General features: G+C 33.8%; 1 protein-coding gene across 1 annotated transcript in view; it reads right to left on the bottom strand.

Annotated features, from left to right (window-relative positions):
- FLT1 (fms related receptor tyrosine kinase 1) overlaps nucleotides 1-19,555 on the bottom strand; it is a 174,844-nt gene that overhangs the window by 120,506 nt on the left and 34,783 nt on the right. Inside the window, exons 4-8 of the mRNA XM_051986524.1 lie at nucleotides 11,939-12,063; nucleotides 8,742-8,913; nucleotides 8,514-8,650; nucleotides 4,816-4,990; nucleotides 3,446-3,563 (exon numbers count right to left, since the gene is read on the bottom strand). Of these exons, the coding sequence (XP_051842484.1) occupies nucleotides 3,446-3,563; nucleotides 4,816-4,990; nucleotides 8,514-8,650; nucleotides 8,742-8,913; nucleotides 11,939-12,063 (727 nt within the window). The remainder of the gene's footprint in view (nucleotides 1-3,445; nucleotides 3,564-4,815; nucleotides 4,991-8,513; nucleotides 8,651-8,741; nucleotides 8,914-11,938; nucleotides 12,064-19,555) is intronic.

The raw sequence follows: 19,555 nt of genomic DNA, 5'->3' as shown, positions 1-19,555 counted from the left end.
TTATGAATGAGACAGAAAAGGACACGCTTTGTTCTAGGAGCGAGGAATAATTCACTTTGAAGGCTTAAAGGGGGATGTGCAAAGCAGTCGCAGTAGGTAAGGCTAGAAAAGGTGATTAGGACAGACTGGGGACAGTCATGTATGCTAGGCTGATGAGTTCATATTTTATTTGCTGGAAATTAGAAGCTGTTAAAGATTTTTAAGCAGGGAAAAGATATCATCATAGCTATATTTTAGAAGATTAAAAAAGGCTAATCTGTGGTATATATATGGGGCTGACTTTGAATCAGAAAGGTCTGAGTTCAAATCCCAGAAATACAAATTAGATCAATGATCCTGAGCAAGACTCTCTGTGTCTGCTGCTTTCTCTATTGCTCTTTCTTCCTCCTCATCCTTTCTCTATACATTTCCTTCTCTTCTTCATCATCCTAGATGTCTCTCTCCCCATCTATCCCTCTTTTCTTCTTCCCGTCTCTCCTTTTTTTTTTTTTGTAAATGATTATTCATCTTACCATATATTTTTATTATTTACAACTAAGTTTACCACTAGCAAAGCAGTCTAGGTAGCTGAGTGAATAGAGGAGGGGACCAGATGCTGGAAGATGAGTTCAAATTTGGCTTCAGAGTTGTTATGAGAATCAAGTAAGATAATATTTGAATTGTACTTATTAGCATAGTGACTTGCATATAGTAGGCACTTAATAAATTTTTATTTCTTCCTTCTTTCTGATCTGCACATCGGTGGAGGGAGTTTACTCACCAAGAGTATTTCTACATCCATGAATACTCAGTTCAAATTTTAAAAAAAAATTATGGAGGTAGAATGTGAGGAACTGGGGGAAAGAGCCAATGTAGTTAGTAAGATACTACATAAAAGAAGATTATGAATTCAGGTGGTGACATTTTCTTTTCTCACTCAATATTAATCGATTTAGGAAAAATTTCTTTCAGAAAGCTGAAATGAAAATGAATGATGAACCAGTGAAAAGGACATTGCTTTAAGACAAATATTCACGTCTGTGGAGAAATTAGGTATCATCCTAAAATATATGTTTTTCTAAATAGGATGTGCCTTATTTGAGAGGAAAGATTCCTTTCTTAATATGTCCATATTCTGGATTATACACATGAATATATTGAGTAGAGTTTTGGGCCTCACTATGACCTAATTATAAAGTGTCTCATTTGGACCTCATTTGAGGTATTTTTCTGATTTCCATTATGTTTCATAAACTATACAGAGGCTGCTCTTTCAACCAGATCATAGCTCTAGAAAAAATTAAAAATTGACCTTCCCATTGTGAGCTCATGTAATGTTTTGTAATGTCAATGGTAATTTTAGCAGTATCTATTATTTCTATAGTTTTACAGTATACTATTTTTATTCACACAGAGATATTTTGGTTGGGTCACATATTTTGAAGATGCTTGAGGTACAATATTAGCTAACAGTAATGATAGACTATATTTTAAAAATTCCTCACTTCAAATAAGAAGGTAACATTCTAATAGTTGTATTGGAATTTTATTATATTATATTATAGTGGAAAGAGCACTGAAACAAAAGTTAGGAGACCAGAGTCCTGATCTGATTTGGAGCAAATATCATTGCTTTTTTATCTGTAAAGTAAGAGACTGGCCTGAGATGATCTCTAAGTATCTTTATGATCCACAGTGTTATGATTCCACCAAAATGTTCAGTTCTAAAATGCAATGTACATATGTCCTACAATAATCCATGATTTGGCATAATATGAAATTACTACAGCTGAATAGGCTAATAATTTATTGCCCTGGATAACTTAGAATTGAGGAATATTTGTCAGTTCATAATTACTTTATACATATTATATAGATGCAAATAAATTCTTACAACTAAATGTCAATACTGAATTAATTAAAATTTAGTAAGTTCTATTTGCAGCTGGCCAACTTCACTTAGTTGGATTATTAATTACCCCTCTTGCTAACTTAAACATAAAGCATTAATTTTTTTCAAATCACTAGTTCACCATTTAGTTACTATAGAACTATACCATTTGGATACAATGACTTAAGATACCTCCAAATTTATTAGGTAGGAAAGGATGAAGACTTGTACAACATCTACCATGTACATGGCACTGAACTAAGTGTTTTTTATAAATATGACCTCATTTGACAGAGATATGTTTGAGGTTGCTATCTAGGAGAAATTGAAAGTAAGGGAAATTTATTATTTGACCAATAGCAAAATAAATTGATTAATTTTTAAAAGATGCTAGGGAACAATATTAAACTTAACTTCACTGAAATAGAATTAAGAAAACATAATATTTGCAATTCAATATTTCCCTTTTACTTCCTTTGTAAATTGCTTAAATATAATAGGACAGCATTTTTTAAAATTTAGAAGTCTACATCGATTTTTGAAGCAAAAATGGACTGAGGAGAACAAACTTCTATTCATGTATTCCTGCTTCCCTAATTAGTAATAATCCTTTGTTAAAATGCAATAATTTGATCTAAAGATACTAGTCAAATATGATTTAACAAAATGACTTGTGATCATAAATAAATTACATTTTTATGTAAAGGTGTTGGACTGAAGTTAAAAACAAAATACCCAAACCTAACACCACTTAAGGAGTTTCTGATTATTCTGTCTTTAAGCCAAAACATAACTAACTAGTTTAAGTAGGTATTTAACTCTCCCTTGAAAATTTCCATCAATTCTACCAATGTTTGTTTTTCTTTAAAATGAGGCTATTAATTCACATTTATATAATTAAAGTTTGCAAGGCACTATATATATAGTGCCTTGCAAACTTTACATACATACATACATATACATATATATATATATATATATATATATATATGTAAAATCTCATCAGATCCTCACAGCCTATCTGTGAGGTAGGCACTATCATTACCTTCATTTAACAGATGAGGAAACAGACTCAGAAGAATTAATGTCTGTTGGGGTTGAAGCCTGATCTTCTGATCTTCCAAGTTTTAGTCTCTATCTTTGATAGGACATTCCTACTCAGGTTTCAATATTGGATTGTGCCAAATATGAAATAATTCTTTTCAGTATCCTTGTTAGAGGAAAACCTACTTTCTTCAGAATATAAACTATGCTAAAATCATACATGCAGTCCAAAGAACAATGACAAGATTTCCAAATAAACTTGTTTAGAATGAAGCTAACAGGCTCAATGCGTAGATAACAAAACAAATGATGACTGAAAAAATAAAACTAATCTTTTGACCCTATCTTATCCCATTTTCTTCATTGTCCTTCCTCTTATGCTTTCACACAGGGTCCCAGCTAACTAAAGTTGCCTCTAGTGACTTAATCTTGATTTTTTTCCCCCCTCAGGAAGTTAAATGACTGAGCTTTGTGCATTCCTCCACCTACAAATAGCTTTTAAACTGATATGAAGAATAATTGTGTTCCTACCATACAACCTCTGGTGAGGGAAATGCCTTCACTTTCATGGAAAGCCGATAGGACCGTTTGCCTGCTATCGTTTCAAGCACCTGCTGTTTTCGATGTTTCACAGTGATGAATGGTTTTTCTTTGAAAGAAGAAGTGATTGACATATTAGTAAAATTTATATTTCTTTCAAATAAACTTAGTGTCTTCTTCAAGGTGGTCGCAGAAAGCTATCTGCAAATGAAGTTGAGATTATGACTGAACTAATGAATCAGTACAAATTCTTATAGTCAATATTCACAATGACAGTGATAAATTATACATGCATCAGCCTTTATTGAACTCTCATATACATTACCTCATTTAATCTTCATAACAGAGCAGGGGAGATTGCTCATTGGGAAAACATCTGAATTTTTTTTCCTCTTTCTAGCAAAACGCAACATATTTGTTCTTTTTTTAAAAAAAAAACAACATTTAATTTTCAATGGAAAAAAACCAAGCATTTTCACAACATAGTATAATTTAAAAAAAAGATAATTTGCACATAAAACTGCAAATCTACTATTTGTACTATTTGTTCTTAATTGGAGAAGTGGTTGTTTACACAGAAGTTAAGTAAATTAAAGGCAGAAATAGTCATGGACAAAAATAAGTGAAAATCTTGAAACATTGATACCATCACAGCAAAAAAGCTAGTGGACATTTTGGGTAACAATTGAAGCAAAGAAGAAAGGAATAGTTGTTTTAGAAATCTCTGGACAACTGATAAGAAATCAAGAGAGAGAATGGAGGAGAAAGCTAAATTGAAAATTAAGAGATGGCCTTTTTATTCTTCTCTTTTCAATTTTTTCCACCCATTAGCATATGTAGAATGAGAACAAGGAATGGAATCTTTTTTTGTGGAGTCTTAATTGCATTTAACTTAAAGCTCTTCTATTTTAGGACTTGAAGAATATCATAAGAATTTTCCAAAAAAATTAAAGTTGAAATGATTTAATATTAATTCTAAGTAAAAACTCATTACTGAGTCTACAATTGCCAAGGAAATCTTTGCATAGACAATAAAGAAGAAAATTGATGTTTTCTTTTGCTTTACTTGATGATTTCACAAATAATTAAATATTTCATATGAAAATTTTGTTATGACCTAGCTGAATTTTTCATTATGTGAAATTCATAAAAGGAAAAAAAGGCTTTCTGCTCAATTCAAGGGATCACATTTTCAAGAATTTTGAATGCTATTTTCATGTGTTTTAAACTAGCAAGCTTGTATTTATTCATATCAGCATGATTTGCAACCAAAGGAAATGGATAGTAGTTCTACAGATAAGCAAAGATTCCACAGTGATTACAAGCAGGATGTGTGTTGGCCTTTCTGAAACATCTCTTACCATATACATGCACTGTAGTGTTAGCAGATTTGAAGGATGGTCCACTCTTCACCTGACAAGTATAAAGTCCTTTGTCTTTGCTTTGCACTTTGTCAATTATAAGAGTGCTGTAGAATACATTGGCTTGGGAATTTCTTGTATCAAACCGGGGAGTTACAGAAGCTCTATTATTTGCCTAGAGAGAAAACAGTGGTTTAGATGCAACAATAATACTTAATAATGTACTTAATAAACAGATACTATTTAAGTATAGTATTAATTTCAATATATTTTATTAGCTCTTTTTTTCAGGAAAACATTTAGGTGTTGAGGGAAATGAAGGACATAAGAAAGTGAATTCAGCTAAGGCTAAATCATATTATTAATAGAACTGATAATGTATGTTTTATTATTGCCTTGCTCAATGAATCTGCTAGTTTCTCCCCAACCAAATGAACCGGGTTTGAGAAGATTGCGCACCCATTTGGTAGGCTCCAATTGCCCCAGGCATTTAGCGTTAGACTCCTGAAATGAAATTACTCAGATTCTGAGAAGGGCTGTTTTCTTTTCCTTTCACAATCCCTGTTTTTAAATTTCTTTTCCATATATGTGATTTTTTAAAAAAAAGATTCCATTTTACAAAACAGAAGAGGTCATTTTCCCTATTAATGGCCTGCCACTGAAAAAATCTAGGAAAGTAGTCCATATGATTGTTTGGGCTCATTGCTTGCTCATTATCTTGTCCCCTTTCACACCTTTCAAGTTAGCTGACCCTTTCACTTTTCACTGGAACTCAATAAATATTCTTATTTCTGACAACAGAAACATAAATAGGATATTTTTTTCTCTCCCTGCTCCCTTCTTGGTTTTTCAATTAATTGCATAGAAAGCATTCAATAAAATGTTATCAATAACCCTAGCTTAAATTTCTCACTTTACTTTAAAGGAAATTGAAGCTCTCAAATGATTCATTGAAGGTCATAAAACATGTTAATAGAAGTAATGAGAACAGAACTCAGGTCCTTGGAATATATTCTTGGGAAAATTCCATTTAATTTTTTAAAACTTAGTGACTCAGATGAAGGCAGAGATGGTATACTCAACAAATTTGTGAATGGTATAAAGTTGGGAAAAATAACTCTAAGCAACAGAAATGGGATTCAAAAAGATCTTAGAGGTCTAGAAGAATGGACTAAATCTAATAAATTTAACATTATTTTAACAGAATTTAACAGAGATAAATGCAAAGTCCTACACTAGAATTCAAAGATTCAAATAAAGAAGCATAGATAAGAGATATGTTTTAGATAACAGTTCACATAAGACAAGACCTTAGTAGACTAAAAACTCAATATAAATCCACAAAGGGGCATTTCCAGTAGAAACATGAATTTGACCTTCAGTTGAATTAGTAAAGTCAAAGTGTTTATACTGGGGGAGCTTATATAGTAGCATTATTCAGGAAGAACATTGACATGCTGAGAGTACTTCCAGAGGAAGGTGATCAAGATAGTGAAGGAACTGGAAAATGGAAAATGCTGAGCCAAGAGAAAAGAAGACTTAATGGAGACATGACAATGCCCTTCAAGTATTCAAAGTGCTGTCATGAGTAAGAATGATGAAACTGGGTCTGCAGGGCCCCAGATGACAGAGCTAGGAGTAATGGGGATATATAGCAGAGGCAAGTTTCTGACTCACAAAAGGAAAAACATAACAGCCAAAGCACTCCAAAAATTGAAAGGGGTTTCTGGAATAGTGAGTTCCTTATCACTGGAGATCTTCAAAAAGAGTCTACCAAACGTCTTATTGGAAATGCTACAAAAGGGATTCCTGGTCTGATATAGATCGAAAGGATAATTTCTGAGCTCCCTTTTATGATTCCATTTCATCCAACACTAAGAAAGCACTGGCCTGAATTTCACTCCTTTCATTTGAGTGAAATGATGATATTAGAAAATAACCATTATTGTGTTCTCTCCACTTTTCTACTTTAAAGGGTGGATAAATACCTAGTTTGAAACTGCAGGGCACTTTTTACACTTTTTTGTTGCTAAGTTATTAAACTTCTTGAAAGCAGTAGCAGTAACCAGAGACTCAACCATGAATCTTTCATACAGAATGCAATCATAAGTTAACTTTGTGACTAAAAATCTGAGTGATATAAAAAATGGACATGCCTTAGATTATGATAACTAAATCTTCCTGACATGAATACATTCTGGCTGGGTAGCCAGAATCCCTGAGCTTTTTTCCTCTGTGCATTTTATTGTTATTGTTCAGTTGTTTTTCAGTCATATCTGACTCCTCATCACCCCATTTGGGGTTTTCTTGGAAAAGATACTAGAGTGATATGTCATTTCCTTCTCCAACTCAGTTTGCAGATGAAGAAACTGAGGCAAACAATTAAATGACTTGCTCAGGGTCACATAGTCAGTAAGTCCCTGAGGCCAGTTTTGAACTGATAAAAATGACTCTCCTTGACTCCAAGCTTGGTGCTCTACCTAATGCATCACTTAGCTACCCCCTTCTCTTTGTCTATCAGTTAAACTGTCAATTTTTAAAAATTTTTTTTATTTAATAATTACTTTATATTGACAGAATCCATGCCAGGGTAATTTTTTTTTTTTACAACATTATCCTTTGCACTCATTTCTGTTCCAATTTTTTTTCCCTCCCTCCCTCCACCCCCTCCCCTAGATGGCAAGCAGTCCTTTATATGTTTGATATGTTGCAGTATATCCTAGATACAATATATGTTTGCAGAACCGAACAGTTCTCTTGTTGCATAGGGAGAATTGGATTCAGAAGGTATAAATAACCCGGGAAGAAAAACAAAAATGCAGATAGTTCACATTCGTTTCCCAGTGAAACTGTCAATTTTTTAAAAAAAAATTTTTTTTAACATGAGTTTCCTACTAGTTATTATTTAATTATTTGCAAGGATTTGCCAAATCAGGGTCTAATATAGAATACAATTCAAGCTCATTCTTGCTATTTTCTAAAGGAAAGAATTTTTCTCTTGACACAACAAATGATATCTTGGATTGCTGAATTGTAATATCTTTTCTAAACATGCTTCAGTCAGGTGCCTGACTGTCTGCCAGTCTCTTAAATGAATTTGCTGACAGAGACAACCTCCTGAAAAACTTTTCTTTTTTGTTACTACAGACAGTCCCTGCTTGGCTCTTAGTGATAAATTTCTCTCTCATCTCTAAATCCTAGAGGACAGTTTCCAAAGAGGAAAGAATCTTTGTATCTAACCAGTGTCATGATATAGTAATACTAGTCTGTTCATCAAATTATGGCAAAGTTGGGGGGGAAAAACCACAAACCTCATCGGACATCAAAAGAATGTATATATGAGAATTACAATCAGAAAATGCCAAGCAAGGTAGGCATTTAAAACTTTATTGAATGATTATAACTGTTACAGAAATCAACATATTTTAGCAAGTAATGAAGATCTTACATATTTATTTTTTCCCAATTGCAAAGAAAATTTTTTTAACATTCGTTTTTTTAAATTTGAATTTCAAATTCTTTCCCTTCCTCCCATTCCTAGACCCTGGGTCCTTTAGAAAGTAAGCAATTTGATACAAATTACACATGTAGAATTATGTAAAACATATCATTTTGCTTATTTTTTAAAAAGTTTTTTGTTTACAGATTAAAAAAAATTATAAAGAAGAAGAAATAGATGAGTTATGAAGTTTACTCACTTCACCAGGATAATTCCAAATAATCTGAACTCTTGTGTTCCAGGCAGCAGTAACAGTACAATTGAGGGCAAGAGTCTGACCTTTCAGCAATTTGATTGGATATTGTGTACTTAACTGGACATCAATGATTTTGTTGTCTGCAAACATGTCACAAGAAAAGAGGATAAATTATGTCAGAATGCCACAACATGTGATGCTTAATTATCATGACCATACAACATCACTCACCTTGTCGATATGTTAGATAATTTGTGCTATATAAATGGCCATTGACTGTTGTTTCACAGCTCAAAAGTCCTATAAATCTGTATGTTGGCTTTGGTACAATAAAACCCCTTTTATTGTCCCAGATTATTGTCTTCCCATCAGGAATAAAGGTTTTCACATCAGGAACCTGAAACTGAAGCGACACACCCACAAAATTATATTGGATACTCTGATAGAATAATTGTATCAAAATATTTTTCTTAAAAAATTAAATCATGTAAAATGCTTTATTAGTTCTTCAGAATTCAATGGATGTGATACATGTACACATTGTGATTGTACACACACCATTACGTCAAAATTTCAATTGATGATTCAAAATCCTTTTGCTGATGGGGATATTTGCAATAAACTATCTTTGTAGAGCAGCTGAAAAATCAAATTTGCATTTTTTAAAAATTGGAGCTGCCAGATTATTTTTCATTCATCCTCACCATATAGGACTTTTAAAGAGGTCATGACTTATCTTCACCACTGAAGCTGAAGAACTTTTGAATTTTGCAGGTTTAGCTAAGTCCAAGTCTTAAAAGACACATAGCATTCTATTTATAAACAATGGGTCAAACATCATATCACCTTTAGATCATAACGAAAAATAGTAAGAAGAATCAACTATGCCACTTAAAGGGGAAATCAGTGGCCATAAAGTTAAGAGAAGATTTTTAAAATCAGGTTCATTAAGAATGAAATTTTCTCAAATTCTTTTTAATAGTTAATTTATAATAAGCATACATATTTGCTTTTGATCAGCTTAGTCCAAACCTCGCAATGAAAAAAAAAAAAAAAAAACTCTGACTCTCCCAACCTCACATATTTAAACTTTTTTTTCTTAATATTTAAAAACTGATTTAGTCAACAGAATTGGTTTACTTTACTCCTAAGCCAGTTGATGTGAAAAAGTTGGTGGACCACGAAGTCAGTTCCCACAATTTTGACATCTTTAGGTATTATTTTGCAGGCACCCTTCTGTTCTTAGCAATGTAATAAAGCTATTAAGAATGAATCTAAAACATAGGAAAAACCCCATTATCTACTCATACCATTGCCTGCTTTAAAAGAGAATGTACATACAATAAAAAGTGTAGTTTTTAAAAGTACAAGGTTAAAACAAAGATTTTACCTTAAGTTGTTATGAAGCAGGCTTTAAAAATCCTTAAAGCCAGATTACAAAACAGTTTTCAGTAGCCACAAACAAAAGCTACTTACTACTTTTTCTACTACTCTGTTTCACCCCCTTTTAAAACAGATCCCTTATAATATATAATAGTATATAAGCTTACAATAAGCAAATAGGGATTTGTGGTTCTATATGATGAGCTTCCCATGTCCCCTTCTGCAAAGCTAATGTCCTTCTTAATTTCCTTTCTCTGTCATGTTTATATGTATTATAAAATTGTACTTGAAATGCCACTCAAATATTTATTGAGAACTTATTCTATACAAAATATGGAAAACACAACATACAAGTCACTAGAGGTATAAAGTAGGATGTGTTAAGTGCTACAAGAAATATATAAAATACCACAACATATATTCAGAGGCTTAAATTCATATTTAAGTATGGGAATCAGGGGAACCTTCCTGAAGAAAATAACAATAAGCTGAGCCTTAAAAGTTGAGCAAGAGGTTAATAAGCACAAATATAGGGAGAAGAGTATTTCATGTAGGAAATAATAGATGCAGTAGCTCAGAGGTGTGAAAAGACAAGGCATATTTTGTGAATAACATAATTTAGCTAAAAAGAAATTTGTATATAAGCATAATCCTGGAAGATAGACACTATTATTACTATCATTTTACATATGAGGAAATTGAGGGAGACACAGGTTAAGTGACTTGCTGGGATCACACAGCTAGAAAGAGCCAAATCTGAACTCAAATGTTCTATTGCATCATCTAGCTGCTTAAGGGAATGCATAAGTCAGAACAATGTAAAGTAAGCCTAGAAAGACATATTTAGGTCTTTCCTTTTTTCCCCTCAGGAGAAGTTGATCTCTCCCTCCTCAGATTTTGTCACAGCACTTTGTCATTTTTCATCTTTGTCACTTTACACAGAGAAAGCTCATAATAAATGATGAATTGAAGAGAACATTATGAAGGTCCTTGAATATCAGGCTAGAAGGGCAGAATTTTTGTCCTGTAGAATGTGTTCCAGAGATTCATTTTATATGCCCATATATATTCCTCTTGGGGTGAGGAAAGATGGAAGCAAGCAAGAAAGGAAGAAAGGGAGGAAGGGATAAAAAAAGAGAAAGAAGGGAAGGAAAAAAGGAAGAAGGAAGGAAGAACTTGTAATATTTAATTCCTTTGCAATAGCCTCTCTATAGGATAAAACACAGCTGACACTAAATGTTAACTGGTGGGAGGGGAGGGCATAGTGTATTTATTAACACAAAGTTTCTGCTCTTTAGGAGCTTGCATGAGAGCTAGTCACTAAATGGATATTATATTCTTTGTAAAATATTTTGGGAATTTGGGGTTTCATTGGTGTGGGTCCTACCTCTATCAATGCAGATTACAATGCTCTATATTTTACTAACGGTTTCCAAGAGCTTGTATAGTTGAAAAAAATCATCACTGTGAAGATAGTAAGTCTAATTCCCAGGTGATAGTCTATCACTAATCTGCTTTTGAAAATGTTTTAGTTTAGCAAACTTGCCACAGTTTGTGCCCCATGGCATATGCTTTGAGAATTCAGCCAGGGGGTGATTCCAAGAGATTATTATTGAAATTAATATAGAGGAGATCTAAAAGAGAAGTTTTGTAGAATAAATTCCACTGCTTCCCTAATACTGAGTGGAAACGTATTGGAGGTCTGAAGAATCAAAGAAAATGGATATGGAGAAATAAATGGTTACTTCCACACTAGGAAAATATGTCAGAGCAGGACTTGAATGGAGAAAGAGGACTTTAGCCACATAAAATCTAACAGCTACTTTATATGTTAATTTAAACTTTTGGATTCATTATTTCAGTTATCCATTTTCTCATCTGCTGATTTGGTGCTGCTTGTTGTATCTGTCAATCAACTGATGTAGTGTCTTTGGAAACAACCACAAAAATCCCCTGTTGCTCCCCTTGTCACAGAACTAAAGTAACCAGAATTCCATTCCCATGTTTATAAGGTCACGTAAGAACCTGATGTTGCGAAATAGTACCTTTTTCAAAGTAACGGTGAAGTCTGGCGCTGACACTCGACAAGGAATAATCATTTCCTGTCCTTCAGTCATATGAACAGTTTCAGGCATGGTGCTGTGAGGCTCTACAAATGGACTACCTGTGTCTAAAAAGGAAATAAAAACAAAATGAATATTTTTGAAATGAATATACATATAAATTATAGCAGATGATTCTAAGCTTAGGAAATGAGAATTATTAATGTAATACCATTCCCCATTTTATACTTTTCCCCCTCATAGGTATGCAATATATATATATGAGTGTGTGTGTGTGTATACATTTCCATTCCTGCTGCAAAAATATGTCCCTTACCAAATTTAGCACTTTATTCCAACTTTGTTTCCTTGGGAGGATAGATCAATGAGGAAGGGTTAGAGCAATGCAGAAAAAGTCACAAAGTAAGGAGTTCTGTGAGTGGGGGCAGGGAAATTTCTGCATATGTTCCTTCATATAACAATGCTAAATGAGTCAGGAAATGCCATCCAGAGCGATTGTGAGAAGTCATAGGGGGTCAGGTAAAACAGGAAAGCCATTTTGTCTGAGGAAAGATGACAAGAGGCTAGGGGTGGGGGGGATGTGGAATAGCAGTGATTCTGAGGGTGAAGATTATGAATTAAATAAGAGTAGAAACTATTTAAAAAGAAGTTTTATGCATTAAATTTTACTATTTTGTTCATACTGAATAAGAAGATACTGGTGATTTGAGGGATAAGAGCAACTAGATGGGCAAAAGACAATGACATATATCTACTTTTTATTTAAGGTGATTTATCTTTCCATGGATGGCATACTTAGGCAGGGAAAGAAGAGATGACTTTAAATACTCAAAGAAACACAATTCAAACAATATGGCATAGCTAGTGCCTGCTAGGAAACAATGACAAAAGATCAACCAGCTTGTCACAGATAAGGAAAAAAATTAGAGAACATTAGTGTTGGAAGGAACCTTGTAGATAAGTTAGTCCAATGCTCTCAGTTTGCATGTGATAAACTGAGTCCAAGAGAGGCTAACTAGCCTATGCTCATAAGGCAGCAAAATTGGCTTTCTGACTCCAAATCCAGTGTTTTTCACCTCAATTCAACATGACCTTTGGGGTACTTGTTTTGGAGAAAAAATATTACAAACCTAAGAGGTAGAACCTCCCTCCCCCCATCCAAAGGAGATATGCTAAAACATATTTAAAAGTTTAAATTAACATATAAAAGAGTTTTTTAATGTTTTATATGATAGCCATGCTGCATTCAGGTCCTTCTCTGATGTTTCTTCCTAGTGAGGAAGTGATCATTGATTTCTACCCACTCATTTTCTCTAGATCTTCAGATCCTTCTATGACAAATCAGAAGAAAATTCATGTGTTTAGTGTGGATTTCAAGTGCCAGATTATGCTGTGTGGATTGTTGAAGGCATTGAGCAAAGAAAAAATCAAAGAATGCCAATATTTTCAAGTTAGAAGAGAATGTAGGAGTCCTCAGGTCCAACCCAAAGGAATTCACAAGAACCCCTCTGCAATAACACTAACAAAATCATCTCCTTGTCACTAATCTTCTAGTGACAAGGAATGTATGAGCTTCTGAAGCAACCCATTCCATTGGATAGCTCTAGTGATCAGGAAGGTTTTCCTAAGTTCAAACCTAAAGTTGAATATTTGCAACTCTGACCTATTACTCTCAGGTCTCCCATATGGAGTAAAGTAGAAGAGTTTGTTCCCTTTTCTATAAGATAGACCATAAGGTACTTAAAAGATAACTTTTCCCCCCTTCTCTCTCCCTCTACCCTACTTCAATCTTTTTAAGGCTAAGCATTCCCACTTCCTTCAAGTGACCTTCATATAGCATTAATTTCAGGCTTTCATAACTCCTTGCCTAGGAAGCAAATGCTTTCTAATTCACCTCTCTTCTCTCTATTTTGTCTACTAGTAAGCTAATAAATTGATATTTCTAAAACTAACATTGATCACGTCACTCATGTACTCAAAAAATCTTCAATGACAATATATGGTTAAAATAAACTCAGTCTGATAATTATGCTTCTACCTACATTTCTAGTGTTACTTCATATAACTCTTCTCATAATTTTTATTCCAGTCAAATAGATATACTAGCTGTTCATTGTATATATCATTCCATACCCCATCTCTATGCTTTGACATAAGTTGTCACCTTTGAAATGTACTCATCTTTGTTTCATGGAATTTCTATCTTCCTTCAAAATACACAAAGAATCAAGGTCTTTCTTGATCCCCTTCTCTCCACTCATAATTCTATCCCTTTTAAATTTCTTTGTTTTACTTTCTAAATATTTTTATTTAGTTATTTGTATATGAATTATATTCTTCCCACTCCAACTCAGTAGAATATAAACTCATCTAATAGAATCCTATTTAGACTTTTTACCTCATGTCTCATTCCACTTCAATCCATTCTTCACATAGCTACTCCAATATTTTCCTAAAGTTTAGGCATGATTATATCTTTTTCCTCACTCGATAAATCCCAATGGTTCCCTGTTTAACTTTGAAAGTGCTTCTTTGTACCTACCTTTCCAGCATTGTTAATATCTTATTACCCATCTTTTCAGACTGGCCTTTTCCTTACAAAGTACACTTCATCTCCTGTCTCTGTGCTTTTGTATTTGCTCTTCACCACTTCTGGAATGATCTTCCTTCTCACCTTCAGCTCTAAAACCCAGATCAAATTCGACCTTCTACACAAAGTCTTTCTTCATCTGTAAAATGGGTTATGATCATATGTATGCTACCTACCCACAGGTCTGCTTTTGTAAGTAAAACACTTTATATATTTTAAAGTATATAATAAATGTAATAAATGTAAACAGCTAATAGCATTATTATTTTGATGATTTCATATAAATTGCATATTTTTAGTAAAGTTTAATTTTGAGTGGTGTTCAAGAAAGACCCATAAAATGCCATAGTTAATGAAGTTGTTTGCTTATTAAGAAAGTTCTGTGGGTTTTTTTTTTTTAACACTGAAGTAGGAATCACTTATCAGCATTAAATTCCTTCTGTAAATAGATCTGCTGAGCCAGACATTCAGGCAGTGACTATTGGGATTTGATCATTCCTTTCCTTCCTACTGTGAGTCTATATTTTTGTCTCCTTTGTAAGTCCCAAGGTAAGTGGAAATGCCAGGAAATGGTTTAATTCATTTAACTAAACTGTAAATCCTTCCCTTATAATTGACTGTCTCCTTAAGTAATCATCCTCAACAAAGGACACTAGCATAAGGAGTTCCTACAGGAAACAGTAAACATTTTTGTGGCTCTTACCAAACTGAATGCCAGTCCCAAATGAAAATAAGGGGAAGGTTGTTTCAATGCCTTTTAAAATTTGTTTCCTTTTCTTTATCACTTAATGGGGCTCTTTCAAAAATAAAAATTTTTATTACATCTCACTTAGCCATACTTCAAAAAACCACATAGTACTACTATGGGATTCCCTGTAATTACAATGTCAGAACTTCAGAGATTTATATCCACTCCAGCAAAAGTCAAAAAAGATATCATTTGAAACACATCGGTTAGTGTCACAGTAAAGAGTGAGGTTATAATCTATTGCATTGTTATATGAGTTTATGACTGCATATACTACAAAAATACTCTGTGGACTTGTTAATGATACATTTCCTTTGCAATATGATTCAAAGAAAGACTAAGAAAGAACCTGCCAGCCATGCTCTAACACAAAACATTTTTTTTGGTTTGTTTTGCAAGGATCTTAGATACGGAAAAGGTCACTGCTCCTTTAATATCACCAGTGAAATCCACTTACGGCTCCCTCAGGACTCATTTATCTTTGTCATGAAATTAAAAATGACTTCCAAAACCAGCCAGCAATACAGAGCGATTTCCTGAAGCCACATCTCCTCAACATTTCAAGAGTGAGGAAGAGCTGCTCCAAAGACTACCGGTGTCCTGTTGGCTCAGACACACTGTCACCAGAGGTCCATGCCAACAAAGATCTAGGTGGGGACCATACTACCACATAACCTCTCTGAACTTTCCAAGCTAAAAGCAGGGGCAGGAAACTGGCACCAAATATTAAGATTTCTCACCCAGAAGTATCAATGCTGCCACTCACCTTTCAGCCCACGGGCAGGCTCTGAAATAGAAAAAGATCAAACACAGGTTCCTGCTCCTATGAATAGAGTTAGGATCTATTTTTTCCCCCAAGGCTATCTTTTTTAAATAAAGCTTTTTATTTTCAAAACACATGCATAGATAGTTTTCAACATTCACTCTTGCAAAACCTTGTGTTTCAATTTATTTTTCTCCCTCCCTTTCCCCCATTCCCTCTCCTAGATGGCAAGTAATCCAATATTATGTTAAACATGTAGAATTCTTCTATACATATTTCCACAACTATGCTGCACATAGAAAAGAAAAGCACAAGAAAAATAGGAAAAATCCTATTTTTAAAGGATTTTCTTCTTTCTGAATCTGCAATCATAGAGCTGTTAGGTTAAAAGTATTTAAACATAAAGGGCCCAGATACTGCCATCATTCCACATAGAATTCCTACTGACATCAGCTGGGAGTTCCGTTATTCTGCTCAAGGCGGTGGGTGGCACAAAGCATTTAGGACATTTTCCTGGTTTTGATTAAAAGGGATCCAACAATAAACATCTTATTTCCTAGCATATTTATGTTCTTATAATTTTTGTAAGCCTTTCTCCTGATTCCCTTTGATTTCATTTTCCTTTCCTCTTCTTAGCAGGCATAAGGGCAGCTAATGATTATTTTGAGGATGGGAGTTGGTTTCATCTTTAAGGGTAAGAGGTAGAAATAAACCAACACTCTCTTATTTAGGTGGACTAACTCTCAGAGGAAAAATCCTCAAAGGCTAGCCTATGAAATCCTCCCTATATAATGTCTAACACTATATTGTCTATAGCTAGATGCTGAATGAAGGATTTTAAATTAATTGAGGCAGGACTATTCTTTGAAATATGAGCTTAAAAAATATGCTACTTGCAACGGAATCATTACTATTGATTTTGAAAAATCTGTTTTGTTCCAACAAGTCTTATATAGATTATACTAGACTATAAGTATTCAGAATCATTTAGGTCATGTATGATTCTGAGATTGTGACCTTGATTGAATGTGTGGAAAAATATTTGTGCCCTTGACAGAAACAGAGATAATAGGAAGAAGAATGGATTTAGATAGGGGCAAGGAGTTTTGTTTCAACCACAGCCTAGAGAATACCCTGATGATACTGTTCAGTAAACAACTGGAAATGGAGGTCTAAAGCTCAGAAAAGAGATGGCAGTTATATGCACTGATAATTCAATCCGAAGTCACTGATTAGATAGCTAAGAAAGAGAACATGGGGAGAAAATAAAGAAGGCTATTGGGCAACCATAGACAATAACCAAACACAGAGACACTGGCATGCATGACGACAAAGCAAAGGTGAGATGAGTAGAAGAACCAGGAGCAAGTAGTGTCACGAAAACCCAGAGCCTATGAGAAGGTAGTCTTCTAAGTTCTAAATTGTAGGGAGTTGTAGGGATGTCAGAAAGGATGAAGACTAGGAAAAGTCATTGAAACAAGCAATTAAGAACTATTGCTAACCTGGCAGAGGGCAGGTTCAGTTGGTGGGACTACAAGTCAGATTGCAAAGGTGTTGAGAATTGTGAGAAGTGAAAGATGAAACAACTGTAGGATAATTTTCTAAATATTTGGCTTCAAAGGAAGAAGAAATGTAGAAGAATTGTTTACGGGGATGTTGGTGCCAAATGAAGTTATATTTTATTTTATTTTGTTTGTTTTAAGGGTGGAGAAGAACAAGGCATATTTGTAGGCAACAGGAAAGGATCAAGGGCAAAAATAGGAAGATTGGCTTTTGCAAAAAGATTCTTAAAAGAAAGATTTGAATCCTTGTAGGGACACAATACAACAACTATGGTAAACAAAATATTGTTCAGTTCTTTCAGTTATGTCATGTCTGATATGACCTCATTTAGAGTTTTTTTGGCAGAGATTCTGAAGGAGTTTGCCATTTCCTTCTCTAGCTCATTTTATAGATGAGGCAACTGAAGTAAACAGAGTTAAATATCTTTGTCCAGTGTTTCACAATTACTGACTGAGTTTGTATGTGTGTGCATATGTGTGTGTGTGTGTGTGTGTGCATACAACTATATTTGTTTATATGTGTGTATATAGTTTGCTTTCTTCATTCCTCTTTTTTCTTTCATTCTTTCTTCCTTCCTCCTTCCTTTCTCTTTTCCTTCCTTCCATAAACTAAAATAATTCTTTATTTCTCATTTCCTACCACATCAACTTCTCTGTCTGACTTTGAAAGCCTTTGTTTTCTAATCCTACCGTAACTTGTCAAATATCTACTACTTCTTAATATACACTTAATATATAATAATACGTTCCACTGAGGCTAGTCTCCTCTCTGATATTTTCACTAGTCATGTTCTATAGGTTCTTGTCCGAGTTCCCCCTTCCACTTGGAATATCCCACCTCCTCTTTAAATCCTTCCTCTTAATGCCTTTAACCAATTTTGAACACATTATTCTCTCTTTTCTCTGAATCCTACTGGTATTGGAGTCTTACTACACATTTTAGCACTTCACTACTCTCTAATATACATATAATAAAAGCTATTTTGCACTTATTTTAATATAATAAACAAAAATTGAGGAAGAGGGTTGCAAAGATATCTTTCTAAAATAATATATTTGCTTCTTAATTGGAGAAGAATTTTCTATTTGGTCAACAATATTTATAATGCAACCATAGTCTCCAAAACATTCTATATACTATACATTCTATGCACAAGGCTTCTTAAACTTTTTTCACTTGTGATTTCTTTTCATCAAAGAAATTTTTATGCTACCCTGGGTACATAGAAATATAAAATAGATATGCAAATCAAACATTTACTGATAATAAGTCATAATTTTATCATCATAACCTTTAGCTTAAGAAGCTTTGTTATATATTATATGCATGCTCCAAAGAGCTCTTAGCTCCTATTCTCAAGAACAGTAGGAAAAGTAGGACACACACAAAAATAAAGCAAAACCCAATTTTCTGCTTGCATATCCCAATCCCAATGAAGTATATGGCATATCCATGTTGCCACTGTGTTCATTGCTCACTAGTGGCTGAAGTAGAAGTGCCTCATAATTTCCTTATGGAAAAGATTGAGACATTTGGATCAGATTCTATTACAATTTGATGTGTTGGTGGTTTGTTCAGTGATTAGACCCCAAGTATTTAATGGATTAATATCAACATAGAAGCAAAGAACTGCCTTGCATGGCATGGCATGGCATGCTCTTATCTCTGTTGTGTTCAATGGATGAAAATAAAAGGAGTATGTTGATGAAATCTGTAGATTTCCTTAACTAGAGAAGCAGGATCCAAAATATTCTCAGTTGGTTGTATGGTTTAACTAAGAAAATTAAATGTAAAAAAAAGGTAAATATAAAATCTCATGTTTAAGTTTAAACAAATGAACTGTATAAGCATGGCACAGAGGAGAAACGACAAGACAGCAGTCTTTATGAAAAAGACATAGAACTTTTCATTGACTTGCAAGCTCATTGATAGTAT

The sequence above is a fragment of the Antechinus flavipes genome, chromosome 3 (assembly GCF_016432865.1).
Source record: "Antechinus flavipes isolate AdamAnt ecotype Samford, QLD, Australia chromosome 3, AdamAnt_v2, whole genome shotgun sequence".
In the NCBI taxonomy this organism is placed as follows: Eukaryota; Metazoa; Chordata; class Mammalia; order Dasyuromorphia; family Dasyuridae; genus Antechinus; species Antechinus flavipes.
This window is presented reverse-complemented; position numbering and strand designations above follow the sequence as displayed.